The 24345-nt window shown below is 37.0% G+C and overlaps 1 protein-coding gene across 1 annotated transcript in view; it reads right to left on the bottom strand.

Annotated features, from left to right (window-relative positions):
* USH2A (usherin) overlaps positions 1 to 24345 on the bottom strand; it is a 691295-nt gene that overhangs the window by 363933 nt on the left and 303017 nt on the right. Inside the window, exons 30-31 of the mRNA XM_072814508.1 lie at positions 21742 to 21855; positions 19611 to 19772 (exon numbers count right to left, since the gene is read on the bottom strand). Of these exons, the coding sequence (XP_072670609.1) occupies positions 19611 to 19772; positions 21742 to 21855 (276 nt within the window). The remainder of the gene's footprint in view (positions 1 to 19610; positions 19773 to 21741; positions 21856 to 24345) is intronic.

The raw sequence follows: 24345 nt of genomic DNA, 5'->3' as shown, positions 1-24345 counted from the left end.
ACCAATCGACTTAGGTCTGGCTGTCAGTGTCAGATAAATTACTCTGTCTCTGAACAACCCTTTGGATATCAGTTTGGCATTCTGGCAAATTCTCCACATAGTAATGTGCAGTTTTCACATAAATGAAAAAATCCCTTCATCTCTTCATTTTGAAACAATCTTTATTGTTCTCCTACTATATGCACATACCCCTCCATTTCTTCAGGTTAGAAGATGAAAGATACAGTTCCTGCCCTCAAGGGACTCAATCTAGTGAGGAAGACCACTCAGTCAACCAGAATTTCTAGTAGAGTATGCTAAATGATATGAGAAGCAGGAATATGGAGAGGAAAATTATAAGCTACATACGTCTACATACATGGGGACAGTCCCAAATCAAAGACTACTGTATTGTTCAGCCTCAGAATAATCAGTAAAGATGCATGATTGGATAGACTAATGCATAAGTGAATAAAGAAAGAACTACAAATCAACATTCTTGAAAATATTTTGTTTTAATATTCTTTAGGATTTATTCTCCAAAAGGAATGAATGAATGAATGAATGCACAAATAAATGTTTAATCTTCACTACTTTGGTGCATAGTTGTAAATCAGTGTCAAGTACATGTACTGTGGTGGGCTGAATTATATCCCTCCAAAATTCATACTTTGATCCTGTAACTCCCAGTACCTCAGAATGTGGCTGGTTTTGGAAATAGGGTCTTTAAGGAGAGGATTAAGTTAAAATGAAGCTCTGACAGTGGGCCCTAACTCAGTTTGACCTGTGTCCTTATAAGAAGAGGAAAGTTGGACGCACAAAGACACCAGGGATGTCCGTGCAGAGAGGAAAGACATGTGAGGACATAGCCAGAAGGCGGCCATCTGCAAGCCAAGGAGAGGAGCCTCAGGAGAAACCAAACCTGCTGACACCTTGATCTGGGACTTCTAGCCTCCAGGACTGTGAGAAAATGAATTCCTGTGATTTAAGCCACCTAGTCTGATATTTTGTCATGGCAGCTTTAGTGAACTACCATGGCTGTGAGTGGATTAAAAGGAGAGATTATTCTTTCATGTCCATAGTTAATTGAAACAGGGATGCTATGTGGTCATGCAGTGGTATGGTTTTAAAAATGATAGTTTACACTTCAGAACTTGTCATTACTGACTTTAAAGAAATAGCCCCTGTCCTATCAATACTACACTCTGCAGACCTATATTTTCTGCATTTGTCTCTTCAATTTATGAGTGTACAATTTTAGACAGTTCCCATTTAAAAATCAGGCTTGCTTTAAATTTTAAAAACTTAAAGCTAACACAGGAATGAGACATTTTAATTGACATGTTGTCTTTAAGAATACATTGATAATGTGATGAAGATATGACTGTTGTATTAATATTTTGACACCACTGAATGTTATTAATAATGTAATGACATTTTCCCATCATTCTTTTCTTTTAAACTCATCTGCTTGAGATTTGGGATTTGGGATTCAGAGAGTTATCAGAGTAACAAAATTCTAATCCTAGTTGTGCCATTAACTAGCTTTATGATTCCAGGCAGTCAATTCTGAATCTCTATCTCCTTATCTACCAAATGGGAATAACGTTGTTTAACCTTTATACAACACTGGGTCATTTAAAGACTTTTGGAGCTGGTACATGTGAAAATATTTTGCAAATATAAATTATCACCAAAAAAAAATCAAAAGATATTCACTGTTCTTGAAGGTGAGAAAAATCTACTTATGTTTTTCTATCTAAGGAAGAATCTATGAAGGAAAGTATTTCTAGATTTGACTACAAGTTTTAGCAAAATGACTTCATTTAAAAGCCACCGCAAGTGGGCCGCCTGGGTGGTAAAGCATCTGACTCTTGGTTTCAGCTCAGGTCATGATCTCAGGGTCATGAGATTGATCCTCATGTTGGGCTCTGTGCTCAGCATGGAGTCTGCTTGAGATTCTCTTTCTTCCTCTCCCTCTACCCCTCCTGCTCATGCTGTCTCTCTCCCTCTCTAAAATAAGTAAATAAAATATTTTAAAAACCCCACCATAAATGAAGTAAAAAAAAATTACCAAAATGGGAAACAAGAACTATGATAGAGTGTACATGCAAATTTTAAGTATTTTTAATGTATATTAAGAAATATTTATAAAATAGGAAGAAGAATATTTCCCTTTAAGTAATGCCACACACACAAAAATATCTGGAGAATTAATTTTAAGGAATTAGAAATGCACACACACAAAATGTTATATAAAACAATGTTAAAAATGCAGTACTGTTTATAACAGAAAAAAGTGAGAAATAATCCAAATATTATAATGATTTGCTTAAGTATATTGTGAAATATTTTAAAATACTGTGCAGGTGTTTAAAGCAGGATTTAGAAAGTAATTTAGTAATTTGGTAATATGATCACTATATATCGTAAAGTGGTAAAAAATTGTAAAAGAATCTGACCCAAGTTGTATGTGCATATCTGTGCATCAACAAAAAGAGATCAGAGGATGGTGAATATACAAGTTGAAATGTGATTAGTGATTGTCTCCAGTGGGTGAAATTATGGACAACTTTAATTTTTTTTTCTAAATTTTCTTTTGTACTTAGAATTTACCATTTTGTAATAATTTTGTTTTTAAATTATACTTAATTTTGAATGGATAACAGATTAATACATAGGCATAGTACAAAATCTAATACAAAAGAGCTCACATGAAAATCAAATCTTCCTCTACTCTTATTCCCAAGTTATCCAGTTCCTTTCTAGAATCTTAGCAATTATTATACTTTTATGTATACCTCCAGAGGAAATCTAAGTATATAACCAAATATGAAAATGTTAGTGGACTATAAAATATACTTTTCCACTCCAGTACTTTATGATATACTTTAAGGTGCTACCTGATTGGTAAAGATCTGTTCATTCTATTAAATGAGCATGTAATATACCCAGTGTGCATATTAGTTATTAACCATAACTTGTATAACTAGTCTTTTATTGATGGTAAAAGTCAGAAAGATGTTTGGAATGCTACTTATTACTATATTTGGTTATTTTTATTAGTGCTATACATCCATCAGATTTAAAGCAGCTGACCGAAACCAAAAATAAGACAATTAATAACTCAATCTTCACCAATTATTTTCGTACTGGAAAAATAATAGGTAATATTTTAAATATACATTTTGAATGAACACAGTCGAATGTGGGTAGGGCACTTAAGGTATTTAGACTTTAGCTACAAAAATGACATCATGGGTGTAATGCATCACTAATGGCATCAGGAATGCTCTGGAATGATATTCCAATGCAGATGATAAAGGTCAAGGAGGCCACTTGTTGTGATGGGCACTTGGTGTTATACATGTGTGATAAATCACTATATTCTACACCTGAAACTAATGTTACACTCTATGTTAACTAATTGGAATTTAAATATAAACTTGAAAAAAAAATCAAGGAATCAGTGGTCTCCATACAAAAAAAGTAGAGGCATATTCTAAACAATCATTTCTTATTTTGGAAAGGAAGCCATGCACTGATAAGATTTGAGGGTTTCAACAATGGGAGAAAATAAATCAACAAAATAGAGATGCAATTTTAAGAAAATAGATAAAATTTTAGGGAAATTCTCAAAAGGAAGAACATGGGTGGACAGCAGAGTTGAGTGATTTATAAAACACATTCAAATGAAAAAATATATGTATGTAAGTAAGGCTGAGGCTTTGTTGGCAGATTCTAGTATTTGTAAATTTAACAAATGAGCCAAATTTCGCAATTTTAACAGTCGACATTTGGAATGGTGCTCTAATTCATAATGATTTTTTTCAGAGGCTATATTTTTCTTTCTCTTCTTCCAGTAGCTAGATCCTACCTCTCTGGCCCAAAGGTGGACATATGATCCAAAATGGAACAATCAGCATCCTTTATTTTTCAATCTGGATTTGAGGAGGTGGTCCAGCTGTGGGGGAAGAACTCAGAATTGGTGCTCACTATGTTCTCCAGTCCATGAAGAAAGACTACATGTTACAATACAATAGAGAGTGGTTCCCATTCCAGAAAGAAACAAAGATGAAATCGTTGGATTTCTACCACTTGCAGCTAAAAGACTCAGGACTCATAAGTATATTTACTTTGTAAAACCAAGAATGAATAATAATTGCTTCTTTGAAGCACTCAAACTTTTGTCATGGATAAAATCCAATATATCACAAAAGACATTTTCAATATAAGATAGCTATCAAGTAGTTAGGTGAATGAAAAAATTTTTTTTTTCTTTCTGGTTTTATTACTGAGTCTTTCCTTACTAGAAGTAACCTAAGCTTTCTTGGTCATTAATTGTTTGTATCTCTGATACAAAGATACTATTTTGAAAATAATTTATAAAAATGTGAAGTGAACATTATCCTTTAGGGAATTGGAAGGCTTCTATAGACTCTCTGAAAACAATCAAAATTTGAGAAAAGTAAGATACGAGGGAAGACTGCTTTGAATTTAGTCTCTGACTCCTTTATTACTCTTACATGTTCAATACAACTAAATTCCCCAAATATCACTGATGTCTGTGTACTGGGCACTTCTCTATATCATTTATGACTTTAAAGGTTTAATTCCTCTCTGTCTTTGTTTTTAGAGAAAGGGCATCCTCATAATCTGAGAATGTAGGGTCGGTTAATAGTGCTACTCTCCTCTAGTTTGCTGAATTTCCTAAATCGGATAGAAAGACAATGACACTAAAGCTTATCCAGACATGATTTCTTAACGATGTCACTGGGCTTTACTCCATAATCGAGGACCCTAAAAATATACAATTTCAGGCTTAGGATCTGCAATAAGGTTAATGGAAATTTGTATCAAGGGTAAATACTTTAGCAGACTGTGTCATCAGGAGATATTTAAACACCATTTAAAAGGATTTAAAATAAGTAGATTTGATTTTACACTGACTAATGTACAGAAATATAATACAATAGAGCTGTTAACAAATAAACATAATGCTTTCTCTTCTCTTTTGCTCATCCTTTGCCATCTGTATTGCTAAGTCCAATTAGCTTCTTGCATTTAAAGTTCTAACCTACTTGCTTTTTCACCTACTGAATGGAGACAACAGCTGTGTGGGTTCAGCCGTGACTACTTTGGACTAATGTCATTACTTCAATTATTTATTTTCCAAAACACTGATTAGCTCATGCTATATCATTACTGTAAATCCTTCAGTGGTCCTCCATTGCCTCCGAACAAAGTTCGAACATCTCAACGTACCTGTAGCACCTTTGATAATTTGACTCTCACCTCGCTTTTCACTGTTCCTGACCAGCTACCCAGGGCACTCAGTCATATTAAGCAAGGCCCTATTTAATTTTCATGAAATGCACATGGACAGCACTGTGCCATTGACTCTTCTGCCCTGGTCCTTAGGCTTGCCTGATTTCCAGTTCTGAAACTCTACTCGAAAGCCTGCAAAAAGTCACTTCCTTTGTGACACTTAATCCTCCTGATTACCTCTCCCTTTGTTCTCACATCTGTCAAAGAACTCACCACCTGCTGGACAGCATTATATTTAGTTGTGTCTATTTCTGTCTAAGCAACTGAACTGGGAATGATTTGAGGAAAAATGGAAATGTCTTAATCAGCTATGTAACTTCCAACTTTGTACATACACAGTAGATGCTCAACAAGAGCATCTAAATAGATATGTAGTTGAGTGACATGTCTGAAGGGGATTCTTTTTCTTTGAATCTTTGCTATGATATAACAATATCATTGTATCATTTCTACAATTAATAGCACATGATTGTTGATCATTTACTATGTTATGAAAGACTTGTGAGCACCACACTAACCACTTTTACATACATTATCACATTTAATTCTCCCACTAAGTGCTAAGGTAGTTCTATTTCTGTTTTACCAGGAAACCACGGCTTAGCACCTGTGTGATTCTTCCTCTGAACCCTGTACAAATTCCTCCTCTTTGAGGATGGGTGGAACCTGAGAATATGAGATATCACTCCCATGATTACCTTGCCTTTTATGAATAAAAGAGATGACCCTGGTGTGCCCAATCTAACTATGAGCTCTTTAAAAGCAGCCTTTTTTTCCAGCTGGTAGCGGAAGTCAGAGAGATTCAAAGCATGAAGGGGATTTGGTGCAAGAGAGGTTCTTGCTCTGGAGGTGGAGGAGGCCATGTGAGAAGCTCTAAAAGTTGAGCAGCCCCTGGCTGACAGCCAGCTAGGAGACAGAAATGTCAGCACTGGCACTGCAAGGAATCGAATTCTCCCGACAACCTGAATGAGCTTGGAAGTGAATTCTTTCCCAGAGCCTCCAGAGGAGAGCCTGACCTGTCCAATTTCTTGATCTTGCCCTAATGAGACCCTAATGAGTAACCCTGCCAAGCCTACCCAACCTTCTGACTTACAGAACTATGAGCTGGAGGGTGGGCATTGTTTTAGGCTGCCTCCTGAAGTTCCCTGGCAGTTTATGCCACTGGGAGACTGAGTCATGGCCATTAGAGCATGGGCAGAGGTAACATAGGTCACTCCCAGGCCTGACCCATAAAAATCTCCAACTTTCTATCCTTCATCCCCTTACCTTCCTTGATGCAGCCAAGGAGATAAACTCCAGAGCAACCTTGCGAGTCATGTGTAAGGTGCGGCAGACCGGACATCCACCTGGTATGCTGAATGACTGTGTACAGGATGGAAGCTTTGCTAATCGAACTCTTCACTGGCACAGGGCTGTTAACTGAAGGACAAGTGAATTTCTAGAGTGTTTCTGCTAATAGAAATTTGTGTGTGTGTGTGTGTGGTCACATCACTTAGGTTGTCCTAACTGATACACAGAAAGTTTTGTTCTATCTGAGAACTCAAGGAGAAGAATGATCTACTCATTTAACTGGGGGATGAGAATTCCAGTCAGAAAAAAATAGCAAGTTCAAAGGTCTAGACCTGGGAAAGGGCTTATTGCATTTTGAAAAAAAAAAACCAAAAAAATCCAAACCAAACCAAACCAAATAAGCAGAAACAGAAAGGAAACCAGCACAGGACTGTAGAAATAGATAGGAGTAGGAGAATGGTATATGCTTGAGAAAGTAGATAGGAGTCAGAGAAGCATTGTCGGCCAATGTAAAAAGTTTGAATTTATTTTAGGGTTGGATATGAGGGATAAAAAATAAAAAGTGAAAGATTAATCCAGGTTTTTATTTCTGGCAAAGAGGTGAATAGTGTTACTGTTCTCTGGGATGAGAAACTCAGGAAAAAGAATATATTTTATGGGAGGTGGCAGATATAATGAATTCAGTTTTGGGGACTTGGAGTAAAATGCCTGAGGCAGGAGTGTCCAATATGTAGTTAGAAAATGTACATAGCTCAGGAAAAAATGTCAGAACTGGAGAGAAGGATTGAATCACCACAGAAATATTGTGTGGAGTGTTCCAAGAAGAACCCCGAGATAAACTAACATTTGTGGGTAGAGGGAAAGGAAGAAGAGAAGACACATGAGAGCTTAAGCAGTAACAGGAAAATTGAGAAGGTGGAGCATCCCAGACACTAAGAGAAGAACCTCTGTGATGAAGAAATGATCAACAATCTTTCAAAGTGCCATGACCTATAGAGCTTTCACATGGTCCCTGAATTGGGGAACATAAGAACTTTGACCCCCTTGGTGAGCATGGTTTCAATTGAGTGGCCAATTATTGATAAAGCCAATGGAGGGGTAGTGGGTTGAATTTTGTCCCCCCAAAAGTTGTTCAAACCTAACCCCTATTTTATCTGTGAATGTAACCTTATTTGGAAACAGGGTCTTTGCAGATATGATCAAGTTAAGATGGGGTCATGCTGAATTAAGGTGCACTCTCAATCCAACAAGACTGGTGTTCTTACAGGATGAGAGAAACCTGGACATGTCAAGCACATATGACAGAGACAGAAAGTGGAATGATGCAGTTGAAAGCCAAGGAATGCTCCAGACTGCCAGGAACCATGACCAGCTGGGGTGGGAAAGGAAGGATACCCATCTATGGTTCTTAGAGAGAGAATTAGCTCTGGTGACACCTTGATTTAAGACTTCTAGTCTCCAGACTATGAGAGAATATATTTCCTGTTGTTTTAGGCACCAAATTTGTTTTTTTCTTTTGTTTTGTTTTGTTTTGTTTTGTTTTTTGTTTTTTTTTGTTTTTTTTTTTTTTTTTTTGTATAGCTGGTTGGCTTTTTAGGTAAGCTCCAGGAAGGTAAGGAGGCAAAGCAAATGAGCCAGTGGAGGTAAGGACTGTGGCTGTGAAGGTGAGAAAGGCCAGCTGGGGAGCTTGGGAGCAGGAGTGGAAGATGAAACTCAGAACCAGGACAAGTTTTCTCCATGTTTCTCTCTTTCCTTCTCCCACGTGTAAGGAATGTGAGTCTCTAGAAATGCTGATGGAAAGAACTAGTACAGGTAGAGAGATAAAGAAAAGTCAGGCTGTTACAGAAGTACTCACCAAGGTAGGACAAGATGATCTAGAGGGGGATTAGCCCTCTGCAGGAGAATGGATACTTCTTTGTTTGCTATGGGAAGAAGGGGAACACTGATTCTGGTGTAGAAAAGTTAATAGGTTCTGTGACAGCAAGCAGAGGAATCCCAGTTAAGAACTTCAGTCTGAGATAGAAAGCAAAGTCATGGACTCAGATTCGGGGAGACGAGGGTTTGAAGAACTGTGATCAATGACTGAAGAACCAAAATGGAATGTGAGGCAAAGTGCACTCAGGAAACAATGGTGCAGAGCAAGCATTTAGAAGCCTATCAATGAATGGAGAACATTGGGTATTAGGATGGCACCAATCTGGATGCTTACTAGATTTTCTTCAGCAGAGCTCAGGACCCCAGGTTTGGGTGCCAAGAACACAATTACATTCATCTAGAGTTTGTGGATTGCCACTTGAGTATGTTGAAATAATAACGGGGCAAGAAAGTTAAGAATACTGAAAAGAAAATATTTCAAGTTATTATGGAGTTACCTTAGAAGGCAAGGAAAGACAGGGTCCAATAGATGGTGAGAGCAGGAGAATAAGAAACAGAGAGTTTCAAAGAACATAAATATTTTCAGTGTGAGTAAATGAGTGAAAGAGCTGGAAAATGGGTGTTTGTTTTTGGATAGTGGCAGATTTGAGCCTAATATGTTAGACACAGAGCACTTCTAGGTGATGGTAAGGTACAAGGTACTGAAATGAGGATAAATAACTTAATGGTATAGTTGAGTTTCCTAGAGATGAAAAGATAAAAGATGGTGGGGGGGCTGGTCTATCTAATGGGCTATTCCCATGACAGATGAAACAACACAGGATACTGTCAGACCTGGGGTAGAAAAAGAAGACGGGGCACATATAGGGGCTCAAGCCTTTATTGAACCAGGCAACAGAAGCAGGATGTTAGCAAAGATGAGCAAAACAGAGAAAAGAACTCCCTTTAGCCAAAGAGGTTGGATCTTATAAGATCAGTCAATACTACAGGAAGGTAAAAAACTCATCATCTGGAAAGATCTATGGTAAAAGAGAATCAGAGGGTGCTGACCCAATCCTCTTGATTTCTGAATTACACGGACATCAAAGAATGATTTACATTTGCCTGATGACTGAAGAAGAAATTTCTATCCTCAGGAGAGACTCAGTTTTCATTTACTTCAAGAAGGTCTAAGCAATATAACATGAACAGTATGAAGCCTTCTCTAACCCCCCCCCCCACACACACACACTGTACTATAAGCTCCCTGAGGGCAGACTCTTGGCACTTTGTGTTTTCCCATTGGCTCTTCAAGGCTCAGAAAAGTTGTAAGTATCTACATCGTAGACACCCGGTAATATTCACTGAATGAAGGACTTTTTCCAGATAGTTGTTGATTATCTCTTTTCTAAACTGTATTACTGTCATGGAATGTATCCATTTTTAAACCAATTTTGATTAGATGCCTATCTTCTCTGATATCTTTTAGGTCTTTGAAGGAAGTCTTAGGATATTATTAAGCACAGAATCAAATATATAGAATTATAGATTGAATTGTGTCTCCCCCATCCCCGCCTCATCAAATTCATATGTTGATATTTTAGCCTCCAGCATCCCAGAGCATGACCTTATTTGGAAATAGGGCCACTATACCTGTAATGAGTCAAGATGACACTGTAATCCAATATGACTTGTGTCATTATAAAAAGAGGAAATTTGGCACAGGTAAGCACACAGGGAGAACACCATGTGAAGATGAAGGTGGTGAACAGGATGAAGCATCTGCGAGTCAAGGAATGCCAATGATTGCCAGCAAACTACCAGAGACCAGGAGGAGAGTGGCACAGAACACCTTCTCTCTTATGGCCCTCAGAAGACTCTAACCCTTCCAACATACTGATCTGGGACTTCTAGCCTCTAGAACTGTGAGACAATACATTTCTGTTGTTTAACTACTTTGTCATGGCAGCCCTAGCAAACTTACACAAGTAGTTTAACCAAAAAAAAAAAAACAAAAAAAACAAAAAAAACAAACAAAAAACTACATATTGGATAATTACATGAAAATTTCTAAGAAGCTACAGGCACAGCCTACCTCATTAAGACTGTTTACCACATTTAGCATATTAATTACTGCTGAATTATGCATCGGTGTTTGTTGTCATTTACTTTAAAATATTAGTTTACTGATTCTCTGTGTTTTTTAAACTTAATACAGTTCATTTCAACTCAATGCAATTAGAGTTTACTAGATGCCAATAGGGTCCTTCTTTCTATGATACGTACTATAGAGATTATGAAAGTAATTACACGATAACTGTACTCAATAAACCTATATTTTTGTTTTCGATCAAGATTTATCCCCTTTAAATAAGTTTCTGTTACAAGATAGAATATATTTCAGTGACCAGTTTGTAGGAAAATTATAGGAAAGATTCTGTGAGTCAAAGGAAAATGTGTGAATTGAGGTAGATCATCAAACACATTGTGTGACATTTGGGTGGTAGTAGATAGTGCTGGAGATAAGGAGAAGACTGTCATTGACACTGGCTAAAACAGATGAATAAGACATCATTAAATATCAAGGTAAAGACTAGAGAGAAGTAAAAAAGAGAAGAATTAATGGGTGATAGAGTCCTGAAATATGCATCCTTTAAACCAATTCTATCATAGATATTAAAATCATGAAAAAATACTATGAAAATTCTGCTTTCTAATACCTAGAGTGTAGAGAATATGAAATATGAAAAGATTCCCCTTAAAGAAAATAAAACACTTAAATCCCATTACTGGAAGATAACCACTATTAACACATGGGTATATATAAACACACGTATACATGTATACACACAGATATTTAAGTAAAATAGACTCATGTGTTACATGCTGTCTACTAAAGTGTTTGTTTTTATATCCTTCCACAGTTTTCAATATTCTTCTACTGCTCCATAAGGTATATGGCCATACAATACTCCACGAGTGGACGGACATTTGGAAGTTATTCTGCTGGTGTACACAGGCCAGTGATTTCATGAGCTAACTTTCAATTTCATAGATAAAGACTTTCTATAATTATTTCTTTGTTTTGTATTTGGAGGAAGAGGCAGATGTTTCATTCCATAAATATTCCAAAGGCTTTCTAGAAAGTCAGAAAATATTAACTAATAGTGTTATAGCAGTGATCCAGAGGTCAGAGCATTCAGGGTAAATGAAAGACTACTCCACTGATCCACTGTCTGTCTCTACCTATATCCTCCAAAGGAAGGTGGGGACAAAAGTAAATAAATAAATAAACAAACAAATAAATAAATAAACAAACAAATAATAAATGCTGTTTACTTCCGTCCATATAAAGCAAAAAAAAAAAAAAAAAAAGAAAGAAAAAAGAAAAGCGCAAACAAATCTGTGCTAGCAGGAAAGCAGTCACCTGAGTCAGTAGACAAGATTTGAAGGCAAAAAACAAGGGGCTTCTAGGGTGCTAAAAGTGTCTATTTCTTGGTTTGGTGCTGGTTCCGTGGAAGTGTTCAGATTGTGAATATTCATCAAGTTGTATGCTCAAGATATGCTTTTGATAAGAATTTATCATTCAATTAGAAAGTTTAAAAAAATTAAAAAATGATGGCAGTTCTCATGGTGTTTGGAATAGCAGTTAGCTTCTGTTTGTAAAGGTCTCAATGGAAGGGCATTTTCCATCACTTTTCCAGATTGAACTCTACTACTTTCCTACCTGGGTGTTATTTCCCTCTGTTCCTCTAAAATCTCTCCAAATACAAAGACCTTTCCTACCATTTGAGAAGATAATATTCATCACTTAGGTTAACAGATTATAGATAATATTTGGATATGGATCTTAAAATATAAATCTAAACATGTTTAATTTCTTCACATACTGGTACACTGTAGAAATATCTTAAAGTCAAAGTGACAGTTTGGTTGTATTGTTTACAATTAACCACAACTGATATTTGGACATCTGTACAAGTTATTTCATTTCACTTGGCCCTTAGTCACTAAGTTACTCTTTAAGAGTAAAGCATCCCCTGTTCATTGACCCAAGGATGTGGTATGTGGCCAAGCCTTGAGCAACTCTCCCGGAGTCTTTGATCACAGAGTTAGTGATCTAGCTTCTTTTCATAATTTAGGCTTTTTCCCCTTGTAGCCTCAAGGTTTCTTAGACTTTTTATAATTTAAGGCTACATGTCTGTGACATAAAAAGGGCACAAAGTACAACTTCAGTTTGTAATAAAGAAGCATCATGACTCATAGATGAGATCATTGCCTTACCTGAAAACCCTCATATAACTGTCTTACTAATACTCGGCCTTATGGATTAGAACACAAGCATGTTAACAGTATCCCCTCAATAATGTTATTTTATGCAAAAAGGAGTGATTTAGATGCACTGCATTGGGTATTCAAAAATGCAATCTTACAGAAAATATCAAGGTTAAAGTGAAGTTTTATTTTGCTAAGAAAGGATCTTTTGTAACCCATCAGTGTGAATGAATATAATCTAGCTCAAATTTGTAGAGAATTGGTAAGGTTTCTTATAACGCTTGGTTGGAAGTACCTAACCTTTAAATGCTTTTTATTGTGCCATAAGCAATACAGCTTCTTCTGCAATAAATTTCTCGTCGTCAGACTTAAGTGTTTGGAAGATTCAAGATGAACATTTCTATTTTGCTGTTTATACATGGTTCTTTGTGACCTTGGCAAATGAGACAAAAAAAAAAAAACCCAGTTTTTTTTTAACCACTTTTAGTTGGTTAAAGATATAAATACTTATTATCTAAATTTACCAGATATTCATCTACTTTTCCTTTTTCCTTTCCTTTTCTCTCTGTTTCTGTCATATGCTCACTCTTGCTCTCTCTCTCTCTCTTTCTCTCTCACACACATACACACATGCTCACCTCATACATTGCTATTATCCTTGCTTCTTTAGCATTTGGTGATAGAAGCCCAGGTCCTGATGAGGCAGCAGTGGGAAGATGCCTTCTCTGGTGCTGGAAAGCAGCCACTCTTATTCTATCCATAAGAATATTCTATCCATAAAAATATTCAATCCTACTATAGATTTATTAGATGACACACTTGAAATTACACGTGTTTTATGGTTTGGTCTGATACATCTATATCTAAATTACAGAGTCCTTATTGACCTTTACCCGTTTGGAGTTCTAGAAGTTACAAACAGCAATGACTTAGGTGGGTTCACCAACAACAATTTGTGTAGTAAAAGAAAAAAAAAAAAAAAAAAGAACTGTCCAGAGGGATCACTATTCTTTCTTTACCAGTTCACACAACTCACAGAAACGTCCTTGTCATGACCATAGTATACTTCTCCCAGTTCCCACCATCTTGCTATCTTCATCTCTGAAAACTTTGTAGGATTCTCTGAAACATCTCACAAACTTCTTAAAGATTGCCAGTTTCTGGTAGGGTGCTCATTTAAAATGAGAATGATCTGGTTGGCTACAGTTTGGATAGTCATCATCAATCAGGATGCTAGCTAGCCTGAACTTTGAAACAATCCTGGGATGTTGAACAGTCTCACAAAAGGTTTCTTTTTTCCTACCTGTTTATGAACATACTATAAACACACATCTTAAGTGGCTCGCAATAGCTCTGCAGGTGGTATCAATATAGGTCCTTCAATCTTTCAATAATGTTTTTAATCATAAGCTTTAAAGCACAATTGTTTTTACCTCGAAATTCTTAAAAATCTGTTATGGGACAGAAATAAGAGATTAATGGAGATCTCGCAAAAAAAGATAAATGGCACCACCAGAATACCACAAAACTGGGGGAAAAATTAATTGAACCTATACTTTTGATAAATATTTATTTTTTGCAGAAGAAAAATGCATACTAGTTTAAGCTGTCATTATACTAACCTACATCCTATTTTTCATATTATTAGTAATACATAATGTGGTAGTTTATATTCAAAAATAAAACTAGAATGTATATACCTCATGTATTTATCCAGAAATACACCAAGGTTACTATGGTTACGAAAAATCCATTACCTTTGAATACAGAATGAAAAAGTTTGACTTAAAGTGTGTGCTATTTATTATAGCAAACATCAACAGCCTTCGGGAGGTTCTCTAACTGGATTCATTTTTCAGTGTCACAACTGACCCACCATACTACTAGCTTATGGCCTATGCAAGGCAAAAAATTTGAACTGTATGCATTTTTAAATATATTTTGTACTAACTCAAGGTGCAGCAATGCCTTTGACTTTTAATGCTTCATATTTAAGAGAAAGAAGAAAAAAATCAAGTCACCGAGATGCTAAGTGGCTTCTGAATTGAAATGCATTTACTTTTACCTGTGTTCACCATGGCAGCAAGATCCATTTGCTACACATAACAGAAGAATGTTGGTTCTATGTGGGAACTTAAGAGGAAGCTACAAATAAATGGAGTTAAGAGTGAGGAAAAAGAGGTTGACACTGAATATGTAGGAGGACACATTAAGCCAGGTTATTAAGGAAGTTTTTGATAGGGTAGAAATCAGGAATTTTAAATAGTGCAGATGATTACAACCAGGGAAAACAGGGTATAAAACACAGTTCGTGAGAAAATTCCAAACTATTCCTGACTTACTAAATTTTTGTTCAAGACTGTGATCAACTGAATCAAAGTACAATACACATTTCTAATAAACATGCAAAAAGCATACCCTATATCTAGTAGTTCAACATGCAGACAAAAATAATATTGTTCACTTGCAAAATTATCAAAGATTTAAGAATATAATATATCCTGCTGATGAATGTTCCTGGGAAACAGTATGAAAATGTATATCAAATATTTTGGAAAGGTCCACTACCTTAGACTTTGCTGTTCCCTTTTTGGGAATCTAATAAACAAAGATTACATGCAATAATATTTTTCACAACACATTTAAAAGAGAGATAAATTAGAAACTTGAACTCTTTCAAGTGGTTAGATGCATTAGTGTACATTTGGATGGGATATAATATTAGTATTAAAATATTCCAAAATATTTTCAGAAAAAAATGCTTCATAAAATGGGATGTAGTCATAATAAGGAAATATGCAAGGATTCAAAATTATACATTAGATCAATTTTGTTAAAATGAATAAAGTACTAGAAGGAATTACATCTTATATTGAGTTTCTATCAGTGCGGTGGGATTATCAGGTATTAGACATCTGTATGTTTTAACTTATCTTCAATAAGCATATAGTGCTTTTATAATTGAAAAATATTATCAATTATTTCTCTAATCCATTAGACTGCATCTTCTATTTCTCTATCTCCCTAGGAATAGACACTTCAGCACTGAAAAGACCCATTCCAGTAGCCCTAAATTCTCACTATTACTGATAGCACCAGCCCTCAAGAGTGCAGGTTCTACCTGCAAATCCATCTCAGCATGGAAAGGAGATTAGTTCACAAAGATCCTCATACAAAGACGAGCAACAAGTACCAATGATATCATGGATGCATATGATGATGAAACATGACACAGATTCAGTGTCAGAATTGGCTAGAACCTGTTCAAGTGGCTAGAGCAGTTTCCTCTATCAGCCTCCTGCTGACTGACTTTAGAAACACAGGTTCCCTTTTGGGAATTCCCATTGTGGCCTTCTCTGTGATTCCTAGCGGACAGGTGGACTTTGAAGACATAAATGACCCGAAATTAGTGCATATTACACATATAAAATCTTAGAGTTGAAAGGGATCCTAATGGCCACTTTCTTCAATCCTCACACAATTCAAGAATCTGTACAGAAGTGGGCATTCAGCCAATGCTCATAGTAGAAAAAACACTCACTTTAGGGTGCTCTAATGGACTGAATTGTGTTCCCCCAAATTCACATTTTGAGGCCCTAACTCCCAATGTGACTATACTTGGAGATGGGACTTTTGAAGAGGTGATTAAGGTTAAATGAGATCATAAGGGACCCTAATCCAACAGGACTGGTGACCGCATAAGGAGAGGACCCTAATCCAACAGGATTGGTGACCGCATAAGGAGAGGAGACGCCAGGGCTGTGCGCACAGGAGAAAGACCTTGGGAGGACATGGTGAGAAGGCAGCTGTCTGCCAGCCCAGGAGAGAGGCCTCGAGAGAAACCAAACCTGCCAACACCTTGATCTTGGACTTCTAGTCTCCAGAACTGTGAGAAATACATTTCTGTTGTTTAAGCCAGCCAGTTGGTGGTATTTTGTTATGGCAGCCCAAGAAGAATAACACAGGTGCTCTGGGGTTTGTAATCAGGCTTTGGTCTCCCTGTCAGAGTTGTTGGGAGGAAAAATAAAATAATATGTAATAATCTGTAATATTTATTTATGTAAATAGGTGATGTTGACATATTATGTAACATTCACATGCTGTGTAAATATTTGCATGTTTACACAATATGTTTATGTTAATATGCTGATCATTTACATATTTACACAAAACATTTACACATTATGTGAATGTGTAATAATATAGAATATTTATTTATGTAAAAATTACATAATATGTAGTAAGTTGATCAGCAGAATGTGTAAAGAATGAAAGCATGGACTCTGAGGCCAGACAGATCCAGATTTGAAGTGGCTCCTCCCATACTGACTGGAATTTCTTAACCTCTCTAGGCCTCAGGTTTCCTAGCTTTAATGTTAGAGCAATCACACACAACTTTGAATCCCATCATAATGTTCTCGGCTTTGCTTCTCTCCTTTGTATTGCAGTCTCATATCTTCTGCCATTTGGGCATGAGAACAAGAAATACAGTTGCTTATTAGAAGCTAAGAAGGCTATAGGGAAAAAAATACTACCTAAGATTTAATCTTTAAAAATTGACATAATAAATGAAAACCACTGAAGAATCTATAACCTCTGTAGCTAAAGAAGATGGTTGTAGGCACTATAAAACTATAGTAAAATATATTTTATATATATTAAATAAAAATATATAATATATATTTTAATAAAATTTAATATTTTAATATAAAATATTTCACTTTCTTTACATTATATTATGTTTGGGAGCATCTAGTGTACTAATCCACTATGATAACATTTGCCAAGATTTTCCATTGCAGACACCAAGTCACATGGTTCTGTTGATCAAACAAAAACAGAATTGGCGTCATTTTGGAAGCAGTATTGGAAATCAATGTGAATTCTGACCACCTGTCTTCCTCACACTGTTCTTTTTCTGGCTGTGCACAGTGTCACCCCACAGGCATTCTGTACATTTTGGAAATAGTCAAGGCTTACATTTGAGACCTGTTATCAGCCACACAACTTCCTTATGGACTGGGTTTGCAGTCATGTCTACACGTGGCAGGGATCTTAGTTTCTTTTTTTTTTTTTTTGGGGGGGGGGGGATCTTAGTTTCTTATTCCACCTTCTTTTTTTATTCTCTCTCTCATTTTTCTTTCCCACTCTACTCCTACCCTCCACAATTTCCCCTTTCTCACTTCTTTGTTTCCAGCAATCAGCTGATTTCTTTAATTCATTCATTCAACACTATTTAGTCCCACTCTGTGAAAAGTCCTGGAGATGCAGTAATGAACAAGACATTTAGGGTCATGTCTTTATCATGCATATGGTTTAGAAGGGCAAACTGACAAGTAAATAAGTAACCTTATTCCAAGACCAAAAAACAAACAAAAAAACAAGAGGGGGCACATAGGTATCTGAGGAGCATACCTGCGGCATATCAACTCATACTTGGAACATCAAAGAAGGCTTCTCAGAGGAAATGTCTGTACTGGGCCTAAAAGATGTGCTTTCCTATTATGCATGATGATACTTTGTGGTCCTACAGAAGTGTTTTATATTAAGTATTAATTCATGTGTATAGTTCATTCCATGATGTTTTCATTTCTTTTGAAGGAATTTCTGTGGCCTATAATATTTAATTAAAGTACTGCCTTCAGATATAGGACAAGATTAATCAACTTTTAAAGTTTAAAACCTGAACTCTGTATTCTACAGGAAATAAGAGTATTCTCTTTACCAAGTGCTAAGAACATGTTAGGTGTTTTATTTATAGAACTGGCTCTCTTTAAAATCTTGAAAATTGTAATAGTTCCCATTACACAGATTCAGAAACTAAGTCTCAGATGTGACATAACTTGTTTAAGGCTCTTCATCACCATCAGAATGCATGGATTGGTATCAAAATCCCACTCATGCTCTGTGTGATATTGAAGATATTCCTTAAACTTGCTCTGCCTCAATTTCCTCATCTATAAGCTGGGAATCATAATAGTACCTACCTCCTAGGACATGTATTAGAGAATTCTATCCAACCTCGAGGAACAAAATATTAAAATGAAGGTTCTTCATCAAGAGAGGATACAAAAACTATAAACTCTGAGGATGCCACTGGGTAAACGTCATAGCTCTGTCCACATATGCCTCATACCTGCATCTGTTTGTGTCCCCATGAAGACACAAGCACCAACAGAGGAGGGTCAGTGTGTGGCTGATTCCCTATTACAACCTCAGCACCTGCCATTAATGTGGAGGCGTGAATACATAAATGATTAATCCTGCCTCTGACTCTCCCTTGTTGAGACCTCTCATGAAGAATGTCATATCTCTAGGCCTCAGTTTTTTCATCAATCAATATCGGACTCATGATATCCTACCTGATAGTCACATATAATATTTAAAATATTATATAAAATATAAAGACTGTAACTACTACACTAACAGAAGCATGATTTGAATACCTGGCAACAAGATGTAATATAGGCTTCTTGCATTTTACAAGGTTTTCAGCAATTTACTTCATTTTACTCAAGTGTCGTCACACATTATAATACAGTTTGGGCATCTACCCTATGCTTCTTCTCAAACAATTAAAAATTCAGACTACACCGAGTCACACATCTGAGTCTTAAGATGATCTTGCACTCGTGAGGATGTTAAAGTAGTTAACTCATGTGACTGTGGAACTTGTTTGAAATGACATGGACTCAACCGGGCATGGTGAGTGTGACACAGGGGACCAAAGAATAGGAGACAGAATAAGAAAAAAAAAAGAGAGATACTGAGTAAGTACCCCAATTTTAAAAACCACATTTTCAGATAACTATAGACAACAGATACCAGAAATATATAGTCTAACATAGACCAGACCTATTTACTGATACCTAGAGAAGCCTTACCTGTGACTGTGTAGTTTTCTCCACTGCCTGAATAGATTAGCATCCCATCCATATATAAAGAGTACTGAGTTATAACACCATTTGCTTTTTTAGGTGGATTCCAGGACAGTACCAAAGAATTGGGAAGAGATTTGGCTGTTGGTGGCTGAACTTCCTGCGGGGCTATGAAAAAAAAAAAAAAGATTTATAGAGTCTAATTTTAGTTTACTTTTCTAATTCCAACTTTTTTGGACCCAAACCAATAAATCATGAAATAAACCTGAGGTCCCATGCATAACAATATTGCTGATTCGTGGGCAGCTTGTCAGTAATTGCTTTAGGAAAAGTACTAAATAACTGTCCTGAATTTATGAGAATTTGCATCAATGATGGATGGGGAATATTACATGAGCTCATTTGACGGATGCTTGAATTACTTCATCAAGGGTATTATTAGCCCATAATCTCCACTTGGGGCTGTGCCTGTTAAAGCAAATTGAACAGATGGAGTCCCTACCCTTGAGGAGCTTTAGATCTAAGGTGGACAATACTGGTGAGGGTGGTTCATAATAGATACAAAAAACCCTACAGGTATCTATAAAAATAACCAGCAAGTAGAGAATGGATTGAATTAATTATATATGGAAACAATATTGTATATAAGGTCTTTAAAAAATAAAGTTCTGTTCATTTTCTGTAATGGTGAATAAATCAGAAGCATAGGAACTAAAAGTTTTAAGATATCAGCCCCAAATTCATCTTTGGTTTGGTATGCTGGCAGTAACTTTAAGAAAAAGCTAGAAGTTGGGAATTCCTTAAATAATGAAGAGGGAATGGTGAACTGGACCAGTAGGAATCCCTCAGGGCTACATCTGTGAAGTAGGTTTGAAGGGTTCCAGGCAAAACCTGGACAGAGAAGGTGATGGGTATAGAGAAAATAAGGAAGCTTGCTCCATACTGAGGCTGGTGGAAGTATTTGTAAAAGGACAAGATGATCCCATGGCTCATGTGCCCCAGAGGAAGCAATGGCACCTCAAGAGAAACAGTGCTTTCCTGTGCAGACTGGACTGAGAGAACCCTGAGAAAACATGGGTGATGGGTTACCAATAGTGTAGTCCAGGTGAGGAGGCTCTGGTTGGGTCAAGTGCAAGGCACAAAGAATAAAAGGTCACCCGAAGGATTTCACAGACCCCTCTCTCCTGTTTCATCATATGGGTCATTGTCTTTCTCTTTTTATGTCTTCTGTGTGAGGAGTACTTGCTAAAGGATTTGCAAGAGGGAAGGGGAAAAGAGGGAGTCAGGAAGGGCGGACGGCTGGATGCTGAGGCAGAGAGACTGGCGGACTCTTCCCCCGAGGATCAAGCTTTTCAATCTCCTAAATAACTTGACAACTAGACAGTAGAAGGAATGTGTAATCCTTCTCATCCAGGAGAGAGAAATATGAAGTAACAATGCTTCAAATGTTTGGAGGGCTGTTATTTCTTGAAGTGATGCGTTCTGATGCTTGAGCAAAGCTTTCACTTTGGAGTGCTAAAATATTTTCTCTTTCTCACTGCCTTCTTAACGTATGCTTTCTGAAACATTAATTTATGCCAACAGTTTGTAAGTTCCAAGTACAACAAAAGTGAGACTTCAGTCAGAAGGAACCGAGCAGTGATTAATAATGCCTCAACCGGCATTTGGAGGCTCCATCATACTGAAATAATTGTTGCCTGTGCTGGTGTTTAGCAGTTCAAAGAGACCATGGAAATCAACCGTTTGATTCTCAATTTCATACTGTGCCGTACAATCAATTCTTTTTAGTCAGACTGTCTCTAGATTTACTTCTGAGCCATAGTAAAATGAGGAAGCTTTCATTAATCTTTCAGATGCTTCATATTAATGACAAGGCTCTTGCATGAACAATGTAACAGCAATTAAAAAGCCCATTAATCTGCATTACAGCTATTAAAGATGCATGTCATTAAAGGGTATGGAGTTTGATTCATTTTCGCACCCCCCCAAAAAATGGAGCAATTATGGCCTGGCAATGCACTTTGTCATCAAATTAGGTTGGGGTTTTCCAGCAAATGGCCTTGCAGCATTTAGCTCTTCTCCTATTTTATTATTCATAACTGAAATGTGGAAGTCAAGACCTTTGAAATTACTTTACCTTCTTGTGGAGTAGAGATGTTCAATGCATGTGAGCTCTCAGTACAGCCAGCCAAAGTGCAAGCAGTTAGGGTTACTGCATAGTTTTTGAAGGGTAGCAAGCCTGTCAATATGCCTATAATAAAAGGGGAAAAAAAGGAGGTTTGCATGTTTACTGTAAGCAGCTATAAAGAGCAGAGTGTGTGTGTGTGTGTGTGTGTGTGTGTGTGTGCACGTGTGAGAGAGAGATGTAGAGACATAGACACACACAAAAAATATGCCTCTATGATTCATTTTCCTGCCTGTGTGCTGATTACAGAACGGAGCGACTAGTGAAACAAATTGTGAGACGAACTTATTGTTAAAACTACTTGAAACAGCATTTCCCCAAATGTGCTCCTCAGAACATTAGTGCCCTGAGATGTTCCCCTGTAAAAATGGGTTTCCATACATAGTTCGTGAAGCAGAGCACAGAGTATCTGATAGTTAACATGCATATTATCCCATTCTAGGATTCTAGACCTCCTGCAGAATAAAACTATCCAATTTTCTCTAACCCAGCATTTTTCAACCTTATTCAACTACCGTCCTTTTTACATAGCATCTATTAACACACTATAGGAAATGCTAATCCCAAGAGTGGCTTCATTACTTTAGCGGTAGGATACACGTATACAAACTATTTGTTCATGTTACAACTAACAAATATGCAAATCAACATAGTTGAACAATTAGCAGATTAGATAATTATGCTTTTGTGCTTCTACTTGCAAAATTATTAGTTTATTTAATTAAGACACCTGTCTTAAACAGAAGTGGCGCACACGGAAGTGTTGAATTAACCTGGCTTGGTGGCGAATATATAAGATTTGTTTGGCAATTAAAAGTACCTGTAGAAATGAAAGCACATTTTGTTTACTGATGTTCATAATCAAGGCAGAAGCTCTTTATTTATTTAATCCTGGGAATTAAAGAGGTATCAAAAACATATTTGTGTATTTGCTCACCATCGTTTTTCACTGTGGACATTCTTCAGAGTTGCCTTTAATCCTAACCACCTAGATTGTCATCATTCTTACAAAAAAAGGTGGTCCCAGTCATGGTAACCCTTTATTGCATAAACCTTCAATAGCCTAGAGAGTGTATTATTGTTTAAATGTGCCAATATTTCTGACAGTTTGTACCATTCAAACATAAAATTTAACAAATATGTTTTCCTATTTCCTCTCCCTGATAGACAATTTTCAAAAATCAAAGGAGCAAAGAGCACGATGAGGCAAAGAACGTAGCATGATCTGCTTTGGCACCTGAGGTCACATGGGAGGTGCCAAAGCAGAATGTGTCCTCAGTCCCCAGTGATGGCTTCAAGTCTTCATTTCAACAGTTCCCCAGGCATTGCCCTGGACCCCTGATCCCCTCTCTGCTACACCTGGCACCATCCTCTTAACTCATGGCCAAAGAACACAGCAAGCCAGTGACCCAACACACATACACATAAGACTCCGTCATGCCAAATTCAGCAGCCCCTAATCTTGAATCCACCTCATGCCCCAACCTTCTGCTCTCCTTCATTCCTGCCACGCACGGTGACTGTCACTTCTTGAAATTCCCAGACCATGACTGGTATTCCAAGTTCATTTTCTTTTAAGAAGTTATTTCTCCTTCCACAAAACATCTTAAGAGAAAGTATACATCGCTACCTATGCATCCTCATCATGTGGTGGTGAAGTGGTCAAGAGAACAGACAGAGGCCAGATTGCCTGGGTTCAAATGCCAGTTCTGCTACTGATTTGTTGTATGGCTTTGGGCAAGTTGTTCAGATCTCTGTGACTTAGTTTCCTTATCTATAAATAGGTAATAACAATACCTGTCTTGAAGAAGAGGTCTCAGTTCTCATCTGTGAGATGGGGATGGTACAGTCCTTATCCCATAGTCTTACTATCAAGATTGAGTGAGTTTAGGAGTATAGATTGCTCAACACAGAGCTATGTAAGGAGAGAGCTTTAGCACAGGCTGTGTCAGTTCAAGCTGTTATTATTGCAATCCAATTTCCTGCCTGCGTTGTGCAACGAAATCCTGATTTTTATCTTTTGAAGATCACTAGTAATCTCTATCAGATCAAGTAACTCTCTCTCAAATCTTCATCTTCCCTCTATTACTGGGATTTGACTCTCTGAGCTTTCTCTGTGCCATTGAGTTGTTTTCCTCTGCTCCAGAGAGCACCTTTCTTTCCTCAACCTGATTGGCTCAGCTTCCCTTCACAGTCCTTTGAATAGAATAGCTTTTGTTTTATAGGATTGGGTCTTCAAGCTTCTTTCTTATTCTAAACACTTACCTTTGTTAGCTCATCAAGCCCCATCTTTCCTTTGTATCTACAGACTTCACAACTCCCCCCAGCTCTGGTTCTGCATCTCTACATGCAGATCATATATCCCACATGGATGTCCCACTAGCATTTCATCCTCAATATGCTCCAATCCAGACCTGACAGCCTAAACTATTTCATGAGCTTTGTTTTCCCATTTCTTAATATTTCACCATAATCCCCAAAGTCCAGACTCAAATCTAAGGTAGCCTTATGAGATATGTTCTAGCCATTTTATCCTTGAAAATATTTGGTTATTTG

The sequence above is a fragment of the Canis lupus genome, chromosome 38, assembly GCF_048164855.1.
Source record: "Canis lupus baileyi chromosome 38, mCanLup2.hap1, whole genome shotgun sequence".
Taxonomy (NCBI): Eukaryota; Metazoa; Chordata; class Mammalia; order Carnivora; family Canidae; genus Canis; species Canis lupus.
Note: the sequence above shows the minus strand (reverse complement) of the source record. Positions and strands in the feature narration are given on the sequence as shown.